This window comes from Tachyglossus aculeatus, chromosome 4 (assembly GCF_015852505.1).
Source record: "Tachyglossus aculeatus isolate mTacAcu1 chromosome 4, mTacAcu1.pri, whole genome shotgun sequence".
Classification (NCBI taxonomy): Eukaryota; Metazoa; Chordata; class Mammalia; order Monotremata; family Tachyglossidae; genus Tachyglossus; species Tachyglossus aculeatus.
In genome coordinates this window covers 53,617,515-53,638,159 of record NC_052069.1, presented here as the reverse complement: position 1 = coordinate 53,638,159, position 20,645 = coordinate 53,617,515, and the positions used below count along the sequence as shown (strand labels likewise).

The 20,645-nt window shown below is 42.2% G+C and overlaps 1 protein-coding gene across 1 annotated transcript in view; it reads right to left on the bottom strand.

Moving 5' to 3' along the window:
- Positions 1-2,284: 2,284 nt before the first annotated feature.
- SNX7 (sorting nexin 7) overlaps positions 2,285-20,645 on the bottom strand; it is a 106,026-nt gene continuing 87,665 nt past the window's right edge. Inside the window, exon 9 of the mRNA XM_038745623.1 lies at positions 2,285-2,683. Coding sequence (XP_038601551.1) covers positions 2,603-2,683 — 81 coding nt within the window. The 3' untranslated portion in view covers positions 2,285-2,602. The remainder of the gene's footprint in view (positions 2,684-20,645) is intronic.

Sequence of the window (20,645 nt, the reverse complement as noted above, 5' to 3'; positions counted from 1 at the left end):
AGAGAGAAGGTGATATCATTATTATTCTTATGGAAATTAAAAATCAATTGGTTAAGGCCTCCTAAAAGAGATGGGATTTCAGGAGGACTTTGCAGATGGAGAGAGCAGGGGACAGTCAATCAATCAATAGTATTGAGTGGGCTTTCAGATGCCAAAGAGGATAGAGTTCCCAGGGGGTGGAAGGCACAAAAAAAGAGGTCAGCAGTGGGAAAGACATGAATGAAGCACCGTGAGTAGTACACTGTCCTCTTTCCTGTCTCCTCCCCTCCTTTTCTTTTTCTCTTCCCCTCTTCTTTCCCCTTCTGCTCTAGTAGCAACCTGTGTTACTTTAAAGGAATGATGGTAAGCTCATTGTGGGCAGGGAAAGTGTCTGCTATATTAGACTATCCCAAGTGCAGAGTACAGTGCTCTGCACACAGTAAGCACTCAATAAATATGATTGACTGACAATGATATCAACATGATGTATTGGGGGTAGCATAATAACATCATATATCACATATAGGGCCCTTAAATTGTAAGATTGGCTCTTTACGCACAAAATGTTCTAAGGTTTCATTTTACCTGTCTCTTGTAACCAAAAAAAGTTTCAGGCCCTGCTTTAGTCACTAAGGCTAGACCGTAGAGTGTAGACTCTAGACTGTAAGCTCTGTGAGAGTACGGAATGTGTCTACCAAGTCTGTTATATTGTACTCTCCCAGGCACTTAATCCAGGGCTTTTCCCATAATAAGTGCTCAGTAAATTCTATTGACTGAAGAGGATCCCAGAGAGCAGCTCCTTCCCTCGCTTCTTGCCAGAGAGATTCAGGGTCTACGCTGCACAATCAGGGGCTTGAGGCTCTGGGATACCAGAAGGGCTGGGGGCTGGAGCGGAGGGTCTCCAGAGGTACTTCCTGGCCACAGCTCTAGGGTTCTAGGATAGCAGAACTTTGCTCATGTCTTAAAATGATCTGCTCGAGCTCAGTCCCACTGGAGCAGGATGTAAAAAGGCAGCAGCAGCCACAAACCCCGGGGGACTCCTCCTCCTTCTCCTCCACCCATGGCTCACAGTCTAGGAAGACAGATTGCCCATTGGCCCACCATACTCCACCCTCATCATCATGGGTCCTGGGCCCATCCCACTGCAGAGGGCCGGAAGTATAGTGCTCTGCACACAGTAAGCGAACAATAAATACGACAATGAATAAAGTAGTGGCAACAGAACAGTCATAACAGACTATTGGAATGGAAGGGATCCAGGACTGGGTGTGGCACTGAAGACCCCGAAATGTCCATCAACTGCTAACTCTGGTGCACTGTACACTCCCAAGTGCTTGTGCTTGGCAAATGGCTCTGCACATAATTAGTGCTCAAAAAATACCATTGATTATAATCAATCTTTTAGTTGAGCTAGGATAAATGTCAATAAATATTATTGACCGCTTACTGTGTGAAGAGCACTATACTAAGCATTTGGGAGGATACAATACAACCGACACATTCCCTGCCCACAGTAAGCTTACCGTCTAGAGTCTTAGAGATACTTGCTGTTGTCTAAATGGTTAATTTATTTGTTGCATTTCCTCTATAACTACTTGGGTGAGTTTGCTGTCTCTGCAGCCATTTCTTCACTCAACCTACTCCCGTTTCTGTTATGAGCTCCATATGGGCCAGGGACTGACTGAATTTTCATGCTTGTACTGTGCCCCGGAGCCTAGTGGAGTACACTACCCCCCACACACAACCCAGAATAATCCTCACCACCAATTCCATCCATCCATCCATCCATCCACTCTGTGCATTATCACCCTCATTTTCGATGAGGAAACTGATCCCGAGAGGTCACTAAACAGATTAGCAACACGGGTGGAATGAGATCTTCTGACTCCCCCCGCCCCCTACCCAGTGTTCTTCCCATGAAATGATGCTATCCAACTTAATAAATGTAATCTGATTTCCTATCTGCCATATTGAAGCCTTCTGTTTGTTCTCATGCCCGTGGAAAAGAACATAACCAAGTAGATATTTGTGCTTAGGCTCTTGAGTTAGGGTCATTTCAGGATATCTGAGCCGGTGCATAATCCTCTGGAGTTGCCATGAATGGTGATCTCTGTAAAAAAAACTGTATAAAGAATAGAAAAATAGCATGGATTTTAGGTAATCGCCTAAATATTTGCATACATTTTAAAGAGAGATCTTCCAATCAACCATATATGGTTTTCCGAGACAAAATAAATACTGGAGACCCAGTCTCTCACAGACATGGGAAGAGAGCAAAATCTAACACACTGCATTCTCTTTTATTAAACTTTTTATTAAAATGAAGCCTTTACATCATATTTAAAATATTTTATATCCCAATTACAGAATAGTGAACAAAACAATTACTATGAGGCCAATATTTGCAGAAAAAAATGTAGGAAGGAATGTAAAAATATGCATTGTTATACAGGGATTGAAATGGAGGTCAGGACCCTGGAATACCTGAGTCTTCAAATGGTTGGCTTTCCAGAAGTCATTGATTTTCCACAGAGTACATACAAGAATGCAGCTGATTTAATAAAGTGAGCACCTCTCTTTGGTTGGTAGGAACCATCCGGCAGTCAAGATATTTCATGGCAGGTCAAGGTTTATCTTCAGAGGCTTCTTCTAAGTGAAGGTCAGTTGTCTGGGATGCAAGGAAGGACTCCCATATAGCAAGACACTTAGGAAAACAAGAGCAAAACACACCCACATGTTAAGGCAGTACTAGTTCTTTGAAATGGACTGGTGTAGTTGTCAACTAATGGTATTTATTGAGTCCCTAAGCACGCAGAGCAGTACACTATCCACTTGGGAGAGCACGTTAGTGTTAGCAAACAAAATCCTTGCCCTCGAGATTACAATTTACTGGGAAAGATGGACACTAAAATAATTTACAGGTAAGAAGGAGCTAAGTGGATATTTAGATGAATGAGTGTCTAGTACTAGGTTATGTATCAAAGTGTCCAATGGGTAGTGGGAAATTTGAAAGTGCTGCGGTGGTAACTGAGAGGGATGAAATCTGAGGATAGGATAAATCGGTTCCCTGAAGAGATTAAATTTCAAAGGGCTTACAAGGTGAGGAGAGGTGCGGTCTGCCACGTACGAAGAAGGAAGGTAATGCCAGATCAATTCAAAAATTTTCTCTCAGATAGCTTCAGCAGTGTTTTAGAGGATGGCAAAGCCAAAAGAAATTAATAATGCCATGCCATGTCTGGGCACTGGTTTACTCAGCCAATATTCTAATAGTACTACTGAAGGATGCTTGAAGGAACTGTTTGAGAGTCAGCATCTTTAACATCCCTAACCCTTCCCACTAAAAACCCATCATGTACCCATTGTCCTTGAATCACTTTAGACTCTGATTGAACTTTCCAGTACCATATATCCCTCAAACCTATCTTTCATTTTAGACCTCCAGTTCGTAAATTTTGCTAAACATTTCTCATACTGATGAAAATTCTGCCTGCATAATTTCCTGTGATAATATATTGGGTGAAACAATATTTCCTTGTGTCTGTTGCTCCTACCAATCTTACATATCTTGAACCAAGCAGCAACACGTTATCACCACCTGTCATTTTCAACTATTTGTTTTTGAAATAGAAATGAAAGGTAAATATACTGACTTGTCCCTCAAAGCCACAGAGTAAAATCTAATATTGTAAAATGGATTTTAGTACTTCTGCTGGTTACAGACTTTCACCTCACCCTGTATAAATTCCCGACTTCATTAGGCAGTATTGATGAATATTAAGTATATCATCAGGCAGAAACTCCTCACCCTCGGCTTCCCTCAATCCACTCCCTCTAAGCACCTAATCCCTATCCTTCTTTCCCAGCATCGCCCCTCATCCCCATCATCCCTCAGACCATCCTCTCCCCCAGCTCCAATCTAGTGCAGTCTGTGGAACCTCTTTTCCATCACTGGAAAGCTTCTCTTCAGCTGTTCCCGATCTAGTCCCCGCTTCTCCTCTCCATCACTGAAAGCCCAGATGACACTGTCTCTCCTGCTGTTCTCTTCTGAAGGGGCCTCATCGTCCCCCATACCCCAACACTCACTGGGAAAGGGTTGGCTTCTTTCACATTATCCCTTCCTTCCAACTCTCTGCCTTCTTTGAAAGCCAACATCACCCACTTTAATCACCCACTTCAACTACTTGTTGCCATCATCTACCACCCCACCTCCAGCTTTCTGAATCACTGAACCACTTTGATTCCTTTCTCACATTCCTCCTCTCTCTGTCCCTACAATATTAATAATAATAATGTTGGTATTTGTTAAGCGCTTACTATGTGCCAAGCACTGTTCTAAGCGCTGGGGAGGTTACAAGGTGATCAGGTTGTCCCACGGGGGGCTCACACAATTTTAATCCCCATTTTACAGAGGAGGTAACTGAGGCCCAGAGAAGTTAAGTGACTTGCCCAAAGTCACACAGCTGACAGTTGGTGGGGCGGGGATTTGAACCCATGACCTCTGACTCCAAAGCCCGGGCTCTTTCCACTGAGCCATGCTGCTTCTCTAACCCTTAGGGACTTCAGTGGCCATGTGGATGTTTTCAAAGACCTTTCTGCTGTCCACTTCCTTTCACTCAATTCCACCGACCTCTTGTTCTACCCCACCTCGCCGACTAACTTGGACATGTGCTGCGTGTGTACAATCGTCAAATTCTGAAATTCCTCTCTGTCCATGACTCCTCACCTGCCTTCTCTTCCACATACCCCATCTCTGCAAATCTGTCCTGTTCCCCCACAGAGACCTCCAAGATTTCTACCCCCTCCAATTTTCCACAGTCATCACGCTCTACTTGGTCACCATATCCAACCTTCCTTCCCATTATGCACAAATCCACACCCTCAACGATGCCCTCTCCGCTTAACTCAACTGCTTCATTCCCCTATATCCCTTCATCAATCTGGTACCACCAATCCACAATCCTGGATCACTTCCAAAGTTTGCCGCCTCCTCTCATGGGCTCGAGCGGCAGAGTGATACTGGTGTAAATCCAGACCTCGTCCTTCTCAAACATTCTCCACTGCTTTAACTCTGCCCTCTCCTCCACTTGGCAGCAATACTTCTCTAGCCTTATTGGCTCCCAAGCCCATTGCCCACACCAGCTACTGCGGACTTTTAACTTCCTCCTTAAGCCCTATCCCCCAGGTTCCCCCATCTCTTGTCCCTAATGACCTAGCTAACTAGGAATTGATCAAATTGAAACCATCAGGTGTGATCTCCCAGGACTCTCCCCTGCTCCTCTCCAATTCCATCCTCCCCTGGCCCACTCTTCGACTCTCCCGTCTTTCCCAACAGTATCTATAGAGGCAATCTCCTGTCTCCTCTCAAAATTTCTCTCCATCTGCACCTTCAGCTCCATCCCTTCACACTATATCAAAGCAATTGCTCTCCCGCTATCACAATCTTCAATCACTTATTTCAATTGGTTAATACCCCACTGTTTTCAAACATGCTTATGTATACTCTATCCTAAAAAGTGCTTAGTATGGTGCTCTGCACACAGTAAGCGCTCAATAAGTACGACTGAATGAATGAATAAAAAAACAACAAACCCTCCTTTGACCCCATTGCACTATCTTGTTATCACCCCATCTTCCTCCTACCATTCCTCTCCAAACTCTTTGAGCGAACTATTTATACCTATTGCCTCCACTTCCTCTCCTTGATCCCCAGTGATCTGGCTTCCTCCCCTTTCACTTCATGGAAACTGCTCTCTTTAAGGTCAACAGAGACCCCCTTCTTGTTAAATCCAATAACATACCCTTCAACCTGACCCTCCTAAATCTCTCTCCAGTCTTGACACTGTGAATTAGCCTTTTTATCTAAAACATTTTCTATCCCTAGCTTCACTGATACTGCCCTCTCCAAGTTCTCCTCCTAGCTCTCTGGATGTTCATTCTCAGTCTCCTCCCTATGCTCTTCAGCCTCCCACCCTCTAACTGCAGGAGTCCCTCAAAGTTCAGTTCTCGGTCCCCTTCTATTCTCTATCATTACACATTCCACTGGAGACCTCATTCACTCCCAGGACCTTCAACTACCATCTCTATGTGGATGACTTCCAAACTTATCGCCGCAGCCCTGATCTCTCTCCTGTGCACTGAGAAAGGCAGGGTTGCCTAGTGGAAAGAGCACAGGCTGGGAGTCAGAGGACCTGGGTTCTAGTCCTTCTAATTCTAATCCACCACCTGTCTGCTGTGTGACCTTGGGCAAGTGCACTTAACTTCTCTGTACCTCAGTTCCTTCATCTGCAAAATAGGGATTCTGCCTCCTACTTAGACTGTGAGCCCCATGTGAGACCTGAGTATCTTGTATTTACCTCGGCACTTAGTACAGAGTTTGACTCATAGTAAGGACTTAACAAATACCACAATTATTATTACTTACATGTCCCACTGACATCTCAAAGTTATCATAACCAAATCAGAACTGATCATTTTTCTAGAAAACGTTCAGTCCATGTCTCCCCGTTCCTTAAGAACCTCCAGTGGTCGCCCATTCACCTCTGTAATTAATCAATCGGATTCATTGAGTGCTTACTGTATGTAAAGCACTGTACTAAGCACTTGGGAGAGCAGCATGGCTTAGTGAATAGAGCTAAGGCCTGGGACCCAGAAGGTTATAGGTTCTAATCCTGGCACTGCCACTGCCACTTTTCTGCTGTGTGACCTAGGGCAAGTCATTTCATTTCTCTGGGCCTCAGTTACCTCATCTATAAAATGGGATTGACACTGTGAGCCCCACAAAAAAGACAGGACTGTGTCCAACCTGATTTGCTTGTATCTCTCCCAGGGCTTAGTACAGTGCCTGGCAAGTGCTAAACAAATACCACAATTATTACTATTACAATATAACAGAGGTGGTAGACCCATATCCTTCCCACAACAAGCTTACAGTTAAGAGGCAAAAAAGAAACTCCTCACTATCAGCTCTAAGGCACTCAATCAGTATTTATTAAATGCTACTATGTGCAGAACACTGTACTAAGTGCAGGGAGAAAATACAGGTGGGAATTAGAGTCACTGTCTCTCCGAGTGCTCCCAATCAAAAAGTAGGGATAAGGGATTGGAGACAGATCACCAAGAATTAAAATAGAACATAAACAAATGTACGAAATTGGCTCAAAGTTTGGCAGGGATGGAAAAGTCCGAGTGTGAGGGAGCAGCTTTACCCCTGGCCCAGTGGGCAGGGGGCTTGCTGGGAGCAGGGACTCTCAGTGGCAGGGGTGAGCCACCAGGTACCACAGGTAATCACTCAGTACATGCTTCCCCACTCCTTAACAACCTCCAACGGTTGTCCATCCACTGCCACATCAAAAAAACCACTCCTGACCATCGTCTTTAAAGCATTCAATAAGCTCGCCTCCTGCCTTACTTTGCTTATCCTACTCCAGCCTAGTCCAGACTTTGCTCCTCTAGCACCAGCTTGCTCACTGTACCCCAGTCCTATCTATCCACCTCTGGCCTGGAACTCCCCCCTTCTCCATATATGCCAGGCTGCCACTCTCACCACCTTCAAAGCACTATTAAGGTCACGTCTCTCCAAGAGGACTTTCCCGATTAAGCCCTCTTTTCCCCAATTCCCTCCTGCAACGGTGAGGTACTTGAATCTATGACTTTGGGGATTTGGTATTTACCTCACTCTCAGACCCACGGCACTTATTACCTAGAAATAAATTATTTATTTATATTCATTCATTCAATCGTATTTATTGAGCACTTACTGTGTGCTGAGCACACAGAGCTACTAAGCGCTTGGGAAGTACAAGTCGGCAACATACAGAGATGGTACCTACCCAACAATGGGCTCACAGTCTAGAGGGGGGAGACAGACAACAAAACAAAACATGTGGACAGGTGTCAAGTCGTCAGAACAAACAGAATTAAAGCTAAATGCACATAATTAACAAAATAAATAGAATAGTAAATATGTACAAGTAAAATAGAATAATAAAGTAATATTAATGTCCATCTCTTCCTCTAGACTGTATGTTTGCTACAGGCAGGGAATGTATCTACCAACTCTCCCAAGTGAGTATGTACAATGCTCTGCACATGGTAAGCGCTCAATAAATACCATTGATTGATTCTTATCCAAACCCAGATCTCCCTCTGATTTTCCCATAATTGTTGACGGCAGTGCACACCATAAGCTAATATTCAAACATACAAACATTTAACACTGTATTATCTTTTAACCTAAGGGCAGACCCACTCTAATTATGCCTCACTTTTTCAATAAGATTCTAAAAAACCAATATTTAACAAAACCTTTGAAGCCCAATGGGCAAATCATAAGTTAAACATTGAACTCTGGACAGAATGTCCCATTCATTAGAAATCATGTCAGATAAATAATCCAAATTGCCCCAAAGACAAAAGCCTTCACTTAAAAATATTTTTCAAGTAAGTTCTGCTTCAACCACCACAGTTTAAGGACAACTAAAACATTTACAATTACACTTAATATTCATCAATACTGCCTAATGAAGTCGGGAATTTATACAGGGTGAGGTGAAAGTCTGTAACCAGCAGAAGTATTAAAATCCACTTTACAATATTAGACTTTACTCTGAAAAAAGAATGCACAACACAGACGAGTAAACTAAAAGTACATAATGACTTGTCTACCCTTCTATACTCTTCAGTAAAGCATAAATCATCATTGTTCACAAAGTCACAAGATAAAGCAGCATGGCCTAGTAGATAAGGCACAGTTTTAGGACTCAGAGGACCTAGATTCTAATCCCGGCTCCATCACTTGTTAATAATAATGTTGGTATTTTTTAAGCACTTACTATGTGCCAAGCACTGTTCTAAGCGCTGGGGTAGATACAAGGTCATCAGGTTGTCCCATTTTACTTAATCCCCATTTTACAGATGAGGTAACTGAGGCCCAGAGAATTAAGTGACTGGCCCAAAGTCACATAGCTGACAAGTGGCAGAGCCAGGATTAGAACCCACAACCTCTAACTCCCAAGACCGTGCTCTTTCCATTAAGCCACACTGCTTCTCTGCTATGTGACTTGTCTCCTATATGACCTTGGGCAAGTCATTTAACTTTTCTGTGCCTCAGTTACCTCGTCTGTAAAATGGGGAGACTGTGAGCCTCATGTGGGACATGGACTCTGTCCAACCTTCTCTGCTATATGACTTGTCTGCTATGTGACCTTGGGCAAGTCATATAACTTTTCTGTGCCTCAGTAACCTCATCTGCAAAATGGGGAGACAATGAGCCTCATGTGGGACATGGACTCTGTCCAATCTGATTAGTTACCCCAGTGCTTAGTACGGCGCCTGGTACATTGTAAGCAGTTGACAAATACCATAAAAAACCCCAAACCAAAGCAAAACAACTATCCCTAGATTTTGCTGGTTTCCAGTATTGACTCAGGCTATTTTTACCAATGAACGGAATGGTAAATAGCAAATCTTTTAGGATGAAATTGCTCTTAATCTAATAAGGAATCATTAGCAAATTACTGGTAATTAAAACATGTAAGAGTGTGGAAATGGTATTTTCTCAATTTATTTTTTTTTAAATCCAACTAAATGAATACACATATGCATGCAGTTCTATAAATAAAATAGGTTATTCAAGATGAATAAGTATTGATGACCAAACTTTGATGTAATTGTTAGAAATTGTTCAATAAGAATAAAAACATCAACACTGTTCCTAATCCCCTTGATCTTTTCATAGAGAAAGAAATATTAAAATACAGCTGGTCAGATGTCATCAAATCAGAGAAGAAAATAATCAAGAGGAACTAATTTCCAGGTTATCCTTTAAATCATATTAGTCAAACAAAAATTTAAATGTAACCAACGGAATTTATTGAGTGCTTACTGGGTGCAGAGCATTGTATTATGTGCGTGGGAGAGTACAATACAACAGAGTTGGTAGATATAATACCTGCCCACAAGGAATTTACAATCTAGAGGGGGAGACAGACATTAAAATAAATCACAGACATGTACATAAGGGGTGTGGGGCTGAAGGTGGGTTGAATACCAGGGGTACAAATCCTAGTGCAAGAGTCAAACAGGAGGGAGTGGAAGAAGGGGAAATGAGGGCTTAGTTGGGGAAGGCCTCTAGGAATTGATGTGATTTCAGTAAGGCTTTGTAGGTGGAAAGAGTGGTTTCCTGTCATATGAAGGGGTAAGGAGTTTCAGACTGGAGGTAGGGAGGGGGTGAGGGATTGGCAATGAGAAAGACCATGCCCATGCCTCCCCTGTACTAAAAAAAACCCTCCCCGGACCCCACTGCTCCCTCCAGTTATGGCCACATCTCCCTCCTACCATTAAATTCCAAACTCCTTGACCAAGTTATTTATACCCAGTTTCTCAAATTCCTTATCTTCTCACCCAAACCCTGTCCTTCCCCTGATTTTCCCATCCCTGTAGACAGCACCACCCTTCTTCCTTCTCACAGGCCTGGAACCTTGGTGTTATCCTCGACTTCTCTCTGTCATTCAATCCACGCATTCAATCCATCATTAAGTCCGGTCGGTTCCACCTTCATAACATCACTAAAATTTGCCCTTTCCTCTCTATCCAAACTGCTACCACCTTAATACAACGACATCCTCTCCCGCCTTGATTACTGTATCCGCCTCCTTGCGGACCTTCCAGCCTCCTGTCTCTCCCAATTCCAGTCCAGACTTCTGAATGCTGCTGCCCAGATCACTTTTCTACAGAAGTGTTCAGGACATGTTTCCCCACTCCTCAAGAAACTCCAGTGGTTGCCCATCCACCTGTGCATCACAAAAAAACTCCTCACCATTGGCTTTAAAGGATCACCTTGCCCCCTCCTATGTCACCTTGCTACTCTCCTATTACAACCTAGTTCACATGCTTTGCTCCTCTAATTCTATCCTTCTCACCGTACCTCATTCTCGTCTACCTCACAACCAAGCCCTCACCCACAATCTGCCTCTGGCCTGGAACACCCTCCCTTCTCAAATAATAATAGTAATAATAATGGCATTTATTAAGCGCTATGTGCAAAGCACTGTTCTAAGTGCTGGGGAGGTTACAAGGTGAACAGGTTGTCCCACGGGGGGCTCACAGTCTTAATCTCCACTTTACAGATGAGGTAGATGAGGCACAGAGAAGTTAAGTGACTTGCCCGAAGTTACACAGCTGACAATTGGCACAGCCGGGATTCGAACCCATGACCTCTGACTCCAAAGCCCGTAATCTTTCCACTGAGCCACGCTGCTTCTCAAACCTGACAGAAAATTACTCTCCCTACCTTCAAAGCCTTACTGAAGGCACATCCCCTCCAAGAGGACTTCCCTAAGCCCCCCTTTTTCTCTTCTCCCACTCCCTTCTGTGTCACTCTGACTTGCTACCTTTATTCATCAACTCTCCCAGTACCACAGCACTCAGGCAAGTCACTCCAGCTTAGTGGAAAGAGCATGGGCTTGGGAGCCAAAGGACATGGGTTCTAATCCTGGCACTGCCACTTGTCTGTTGTGTGACTTTGGGCAAGCCACGTAACTTCTCTGTGCCTCAGTTACCTCATCTGTAAAATGGGGATTAAGACTGTGAGCCCCATGTGGGACAACCTGATTACCTTGTATCTACCCCAGCGTTTAGAACAGTGCGTGGCACATAGTAAGTGCTTAACAAATACCATCATTATTATTATAATTACTATGTACATATATGTAATGTATTTATATTGGTGTCTGTGTCCTCCTGTAGACTGTGAGCTCGTTGTGGGCAGGGAACATATAGTTTGACACATTGTACTCTCCCAAGCGCCTTGGCACATAGTAAGCATTTAAATACCATAATGATTATTATAATTATTATGTACATATATGTCATTTATTTATATTGGTGTCTGTGTCCTCCTCTAGACTGTGAGCTCGTTGTGGGCAGGGAACAGGTAGTTTGACACATTGTACTCTCCCAAGTGCTTAGTATAGTGCTCTGTACACAGTAAGGCTCAATAAATATAATTGAATGAAGTGAGTAGGTTGCGATTAGGGAAGCAAAGTGAGTATATTAGGTTATTGCAGAGAATCAATGAGGTAAGATAGGAGAGAGTAAGGTGATCGAGTGCTTTAAAGTCCATGGTAAGGAGTTTCTGTATGATGCTTCGGTGGATGGGCAACCACTGGAGGTTCTTAAGGAGTAGACTGACTTGTTTTAAATAAAATGATATCAAGCAGCAGAGTGAAGTAAAATGGGGAGTGACAGTAGTCTAGGAGGAATAGGATAAGTGATTGGACAAAAACAGTAGCTGTTTGGATGGAGAGGAAAGGGAAGATTTTAGTGATGTTGTGAAAGTAGAACTGATAACATTTGGTGACAGGTTGAATATATGGGTTGAATCAGAGAGATGAGTCAAAGAAAACACCAAGGTAACAGGCTTGTGAGGAAAGGAGGATGGTGGTGCTGTCAGTGCTTAGAACAGTGCTTGGCACATAGTAAGTGCTTAACAAATACCATTATTATTATTATAGTGACGGGAAACACTTCATAATTTGTTTTTCATACTATTCTAACGGAAAAAAATCACAATTACTATTTGCAGCCATTTCAGTGATCCTGAAATGGCAAACTTTTAAATGAACTAAAACAATGTAAAACCACGTGTCTGTGACCCAGTCTCTTTCTGGTTTTGGTGCAAGGGCTGAACCAGCCATTTTATAAATTTGTTTGTTAAATACTCTTGGATCACTTTAGTTTGTTCTTCCTCATTTGCTTAATAGAAAATGATAGCTTTGTTTCTTGCAACCATCAGCCCCTAGAACCTAAGGAAATGTTAAGAGAAACTTAACTTCCAGGCCTTTCCAGTAAAGGCCATTAGTTGGGAAAAAGCCTCATGATAAAACAGTACAATTAGCAAATGATGAATGTGTACTTTGTATTGTGATTGCTTTGTTGCCTGATCGTAATGACAAAAATTGCTGAAACTTTGCCTTTCAAAAATTCCCTCAATTATTTAATTCTCCAAATTTGAAAGTCAACAAAGCATGAGTCACACTGTCAAATGACAATACCAAGAGCTTTACTGTATTGAGATCATTGTTTTCCCATATTTCAATATACTTTGACATTGACAGGAAATAATTCTGGGTCACCTCTCGGTCACCTTGGAAGCCAAGGAAAACTGATTCTTCTTAATGAATTGGACAGCGGAACACTGCATTAATTCCATCATTAAATAAAACCCCCATTAAGAAAGGACAGGAATACCTGGAATATTTAGGGCACCAATCACATTTTTCTTCCATATATTCTTTGTCATTTCTTATAATTTTAGGTTCTTAACTTAAAGGATCCACTTTGTACATAATCTTTAATACTATCTTGAGCGTTTGCATAGATGGGTGTCCACTTACTCTTTCCGCAACTTCATCCGGACACATTTGTAGGACTACCTGTCTTTTCCTTGCTTGTCCTCCCGCACAAAATTGGGTCTATCTCCCTCAGACTGTAAGGATGGAAAATGGGTGAAGCTGAGCAATGATTTGGGGGCCTTTAGCTATAAATACTTAGAGTTTCTCTCTGTAGCCTGGCTGTAAGAAAGGCTTTGCTTTCATATGGTGAAAACACTTGACCGCAACTGCACCAAGGAGACAGCAGTATGCTTGCATGTGATGACTTACGGCCATAAATGCCACCTTGTTTTCAAAATTCTTACTTGTAATTAACCTTTCCTTGCCTCAGGGAATGAGAGCTCGTTAACTATTAAAAGGATCACAAACCCTTGTCTGGTTGGGAGTTTAAAAAGAAATGGCAAAACTTAGGGCAGACTACCAGCCATGGGATTTCTGTTACCTTACAGAACAGGGACTGGGTTTTGCCTGATTATCTTGCGTCTACTCCAGCGCTCGGCATCCTCTAGACTGTAAGCTCACTGTGGGAGGGAATGTGTCTGTTGATCGTATTATACTCTCCCAGGAGCTCAGTACAGTGCTCTGCACAGACTGAATGACCAGTGCTTGGCATATAAGCACTTTAATACCTCAATTATTACTATCATTATTTTTAATTGTGCAACAATTATCCAAAATAGCACCTTTCCATTTTTGCAGTCTTACGCTGTTGTCTCCACAACATTCAGAAGTTACAAGATAACATATGCCAAGATAAACCAGCGTTTGAAATTCCTTCATGAGGAAGTAATTCACTTGCTCCTAAAAAATGTTGCTCCACTACATTCTCAGAGATTTCCAGGGCATTTCATGGGTGAGAGCCCTTCTTTTAAAGTCATATTGTTTACTTTTTGAATGATAATTAATCTCATGACTTTATTACTTTTATATAGGGATGTAGCAGAATATTCACTTCACGCCTCATCTATGCTCATTAAATCAAACATTCATATTTATTGAGTGTTTACTGTGAACAGGCACCATACAACAAGGCACCTGGGAGTGCTTTGTACTCTCCCCTTTCTAGACTGTGAGCCCATTGTTGGGTAGGGACCGTATCTATATGTTGCCGACTTGTACTTCCCAAGTGCTTAGTACAGTGCTCTGCACACAGTAAGTGCTCAATAAATACGATTGAGTGAATGAATGAGAGAGTACAACATAATATAACTCACATTTCCCTGTCCACAACGAGCTTACAATCTAGTAAGATGTTCTTCACAATTCGGATCTTCATACAGTGGGTAAGCATTTCCTCACATAATAAAAGTGCAGTTTGGTAGGAAGAATTCTAGGAAAGCCTGAGGAATTTGAGTTTCAGGAAAGTGCAGAATTATACTTGTTGGATAACTTCTTATCAAGTTTCACCCATCTCCCTTTCCTAGAGAAAAACAAACAAACCCCCCATGCTTCCTCCGCAGGGGTCGAATAGTCAGAAAAAGTTAAGGATTACTTTTACCTGTTTATCGTATAGCATTTTCTTGTAGAAATAAGTCAATCATGTTTATTGAATGCTTATTATGTGCAGAGCACTGTACTAAGCGCTTGGGAGGATACGATATAACAGAGTTGGTAGACACGTTCTCTGCCCACCATGACCTTACTTTCAATGGCTAAATACCCATTTCCTGAAATCTCAATTATGAAGATTTATTTTTTAAGGTGTCTCAACACTATTAATTACTACTCTGACTTCACTGAATTATATTAATGGATCTTTAATGGCACTATTTGAAGGGAGGGGAATAAGTAACATGACAACGTTCAAGTTTTTAAACTATTTCCATTGAACTATATGAATTGGCTGAATATTTGCCCATGAAAAATCTGAACATATCTAGTATGTGTTTTAAGATTGATGATACTTTTTTGGGAAAAAAAAAGGTGGATTCCCTTTCTGTAACTCAAGATTTTCATCAAATGGCCAGTAAAATGCACATTCCAGGGTATTTCACTGGTGTGATCTTTTCATTTCAAATTATTTTTACTTTTTGAATGAAAATTGACCTTATGGTTGTATGCAGGAATATTAAATCAGACAAAAGTGGGACATATTTTCCAAATAGAAAGGTAAAAAGAGTAAACTTTGTCATTCAAGGTTTTGGGGAAAATATATACCAATCCAAATAAAGGCATCATGCAAACACACCTGTCTTTTCTATCCCAAAAAATGAACTGCTAAATTCAGCTGGAAACAAATGAAATGTCTTCCTGGCTTCAAATGTTAACAGGACAAGGCTAAATTCTGGTAAGTGGATTTCTGTGTTTTAATTGTGGTTAAAAATATAAAATGTTTAAAAACACTAAATTGACTTGAGATGAATCTCGTGATACAGAATGTCTGCAAGAGCACTTAGGTATATCCCCAGCTATTTTTTAAAACAAAATTTAGCCCCAGATAAGTGTTTATAAAAGTAGGTATTTCCCATCCACTGCTGTGCAAGTTTTGGAAATACACCATAGGCAGCAGACCTGGATACTACAAGCCCTGCTCCATCATTCACCCAAGTCTCCTCTTAGAGGGGAGACAGACAATAAAATGAATTACAAATACGTACTAAAATGCTAGGGGCTGAGAGTGAGGTGAATTCAAGCACTTTGAGGGTACAAACCCAAGGGCAAGGGCAAAATAAAAGACAGGGGGAGTAAGGGAAATGAGGACTTAGTCTAGGAGAGAACAAGCTTTAGTACAGTGCTCTGCACACAGTAAGCGCTCAATAAATACGATCGATTGATTTAGAGGGGGGCCATACCCAGTGCTCCCTCAAACTTTAAAGTTGCCCTGAGCGAGAGGAATAAAAAGTAACAAGAGAGTCAATCTTGAGAAGGATGAAAACTCAAGGCTGAGTGGAAGAATTTAGGAGTAGGCTTCTGGAGCACCAAAATACACTCCAGGAGGCTAGTGGGATTTCCCTGAACAAGGTTTTTCTGGAGAAGCACCTAAGGGGTGTCTACATAACTGCTGAGGCAAATAAAGCTGAACATTGTCTGGCAATAGCCAGGCTTCCCCAGCGTGTCGGTGTCTGCAATTTGTTCTCACTGAAAACCACCCCCAGCTTTTCAATGCACAGTGATATATGCTCCACTGTCAGTGAAGTTCCAGGAGAGGAATCCCATCCACCGTACTTCCTGCAATTACCCAAATACCCTCTGAACAGTACAGCGCAGCCACTGGCTTGCCAACATTAACACTCAAATATCAGCCAGGGAGGTACCAAATAAACAAAATGATCATAACTTAATCCATGAACACTTCAGGGATATTACATATTGCTGAGTTTCAGAAATACAGTTCTACCCAAATAGATTACAGTGGGAAGAGGAAGATTTTCATGACATTTAAAATTCATCATTGTTCTCAGATCCAGCATTAAAAAACAAACACCCGAAGCACAACATATTACAAAGGCCAGATATGCCATATGAATCAACCTAGTGGGGTGAGACATTTTTGTAGATCCAGAGTAATGACTAATTCAAGCAGCTCACGCACTTGCTGAAACTCATTTTCTTCCGCCACTCTAAATTTTAATTTGAAGCTGTAATTAAACCATGACTATCTTCCTTTTCATGTAGGAAATTCCAAGGGCAGATGTTTACAGCACATCTTATCACTATGGGAACAGTAGCTTTTTTTCCCTCTCCATCTGAATGCATGCAGATGAAAATCAGATATTATATGATTAAACTCTAATAGGAAACGGGGAGACTGGAAAACGTTAGCTTTCCGTCTTCTTTAGGATAGTTTCAGCTTAATGCATAACAGATCTTCTATGGTCAAGCTTCTAACAATCTGGGTCTTGAAAAATTTTTATTCAAATGGAATTTGGAAGAAAATAGAGCTGAAAGCCCAGCACTCCCTTACGAACTGTGTATGAAGAACAAAGGCAGCTGAAATGCAGAAATATTTCTTTTCAATTAAGTAGGCCATTTAATAAAACACCAAAACATGAGAACTCATAAATACACAATTATGTGGAAGGAGTACTCACAGATTAATTTTAGGGTATGCCTCAAGTAGTATTCCTCAGCTAAGAGAAGTCTAAATTTATGTACCTCTATGAGGTACAATTGCCATTAAGAGGCTTTACTTCTCCTGTCCCCTCTACTGAAGGCAGGGAAGGCCATCCTAATAATAACAATTGTGGTATTTAAGTGCTTACTACATGTGGCTCAATGGAAAGAGCCCGGGCTTGGGAGTCAGAGGTCATGGGTTCTAATCCCGGCTCCGTCACTTGTCAGCTGTGTGACTTCAGGCAAGTGACTTCACTTCTCTGTGCCTCAGTTACCTCAACTCTAAAATGGGGATTAAGACTGTGAGCCCCACGTGGGACAACCTGCTTTCCTTGCATCTCCCCCAGCGCTTAGAACAGTGCTCGGCACATAGTAAGTACTTAACAAAAGTCCATTATTAATTATTAAGCGCAAAAATGGGTACAAGGAAATCAGTTTGGACCCAGTCCCTGTCCCACTTGCAGCTCACAAATACTGTTAAAAAAACAAACTCACTGTTGGGGTGGCCAAGCCTCTTGAACCTACGAGAGGCAAATCAAATGTATAATTTGGCGGAGAGCCTCAGATGTTCCTGGGGAGGAGGCGGTGGGTAGCAGTGGCGAGAATGAGATAATGATAATAATAATAATGATAATAATGATGATGGCATTTGTTAATTGCTTACTGTGTGCAAAGCACTGTTCTAAGCACTGGGAGGATACAAGGTGGTCAGGTTGTCCCCAAGTGGGGCTCACAGTCTTCATCCCCATTCTACAGATGAGGTATCTGAGGCCCAGAGAAGTGAAGTGACTTGCCCAGGGTCACACAACAGACAAGTGGCAGAGCTGGGATTAGAATCTCTGACCTTCTGGTTCCCAGGCCCGTGCTCCATCCACTACACCAAGGGTCAGAAGGCACCCAGGGGGCCCCCCCTCCACTGGCTGTGTGGTCTGCGCACTCCTGCTTTTTGGCAGTGGTGAGGGATGCAGGAAGCACTGCTCCGCCTTTCTGGTTGGGTGCAGGGATCCCGCAAGGGAGGGGTGTGGCCTCCGCCCCCCAAAGATGCCCAGCCTCCTCCGCCCCCCTCCCCATCTCGGGGCTTCTGAGGCCTCTGGATGAGGGGGGGAGAGCTGCTAGTGAGGAGGTGCCGTTTTTTTAAGGAAATGGAAAAAACAATAAAAAAGCACGTAAAACAGATTTTTTAAAGAAAGAATATTTGTTTTGAAAGCAGGTAATCAATCAATCAATCGTATTTATTGAGCGCCTACTGTACTGTACTAAGCACTTGGGAAATACAAGTTGGTAACATATAGGGACAGTCCCTACCCAACAGTGGGCTCACAGTCTAAAAGGGGGAGACAGAACAAAACCAAACATACTAACAAAATAAAATAAATAGAATAGATATGTACAAGTAAAATAAATATATAAATAGAGTAATAAATATGTGCAAACATATATACATATATACAGGTGCTGTGGGGAAGGGAAGAAGGTAAGATGGGGGGATGGAGAGGGGGACGAGGGGGGCTTAGTCTGGGAAGGCCTCCTGGAGGAGGTGAGCTCTCAGTAGGGTCTTGAAGGGAGGAAGAGAGCTAGCTAGGTAGCTAGCTAGGTAAGCCCGGGCTTTGGTGTCATGGGTCATGGGTTCAAATCCCGCTCCGCCACATGTCTGCTGTGTCACATTGGGCAAGTCACTTCACATCTCTGAGCCTCAGTTCCCTCAACTGTAAAATGGAGATTAAGACTGTGAGCCCCACGTGGAACAACCTGATCACCTTGTATCCCCCCAGCGCTGAGAACAGTGCTTTGCACATAGTAAGCACTTAACAAATGCTATTATTATTATTATTATCTCATTCTGGCCGCTGCTACCCACCGCCTCCTCCCCAGGAACGTCTGAGGCTCTCTGCCAAATTATACATTTGGTTTGCCTCTCATAGGTTCAAGAGGCTTGGCCACCCCAACAGTGAGTTGTTTTTTTTAACAGTATTTGTTAAGTGCTTACTATTTAACAGGCACTGTTCTAAATGCTGGGGTAGATATATGGTAAGCAGGTTAGGCACAGTCCCTGTCCTATATGGGGCTCACAGTCTTAATCCCCATTTTACAGATGAGGGAACTGAGGCACAGAGAAGTGAAGTGCCTTGCCCAAGGTCACACAGAAGACAAGGGATGGAGATGGTATTAGAACCCAGGACCTGCATTCATTCATTCAATCATATTTATTGAGAGCTTACTGTGTGCACAGCACTGTACTAAGCACTTGGGAAGTACAAGTTGGCAACATATAGAGACGGTCCCTACCCAACAATGGGCTCATAGTCTAGAAGGGGGAGACAGACAACAAAACAGAATGTAGACAGGTGTAAAAGTTGTCAGAACAGAATTAAAGCTATATGCACATCATTAACAAAATAAATAAAATAGCTAGGCCTGTGCTCTATGTTAAGCCCCATTAGGAGCTCATCTTAATATATGCCTGCCCTATATTCAGCTCTTAGAACAGTGCTTGGCACATAGTAAGCACTTAACAAATATCAACATTATTATATACAAGATTTCTAGAGAGTAAAATCACTTTTCTGACAAATTAATTCAATTATTTAATGAGTGCTTACTGTGTGCAAATCACTGCACTGCACTTGGGAGAGTGCAAAGTAAAAATAAACAGACTACAACTCCAACCCAATAAGCTTACAGTCTCGAGTGGGAGACGGACATTAATATAAATACATTAACAGATATGTCCATAAGTGTTGTGGGGCTGTTGGAGGGGGAGGACTGATGAGTAAAGGGAGAAAGTCAGGGTAATGCAGAAGGGCGTGGGAGAGAAGGAAAGGGAAATCCTCTTGGAGGAGATGTGCTCTCAGTAAAGCTTTTAAGAGGGGGAGAGTAACACGATGTTTGAAATGACAGGCATGAAGTATTTAAGGTACACCAAAAAAGATGCCAACTCAATTCTAACTTCCATATACTTGAGTTTACATTCTTAAGTAGAAAAATATTGAGAGTGCAAATACTTTTCTGAGTCCCCCAATTTTTTTTCTCTAAACCACTTTCAACTGATGGACAGAGCTGACTGAAGAGAGTGAGCAATTTAGTCACTTTCTCCTTTCAACAACTCAGCAAGGGTTAGACTAGGGAAGAGGTAACTGTCATAGGCTGAAAATATATGGCTATTAATCTATTTTCCAAAATAGTTCCACTCTCTCATTCTTGGAACTTATCTTCTCTATAAAA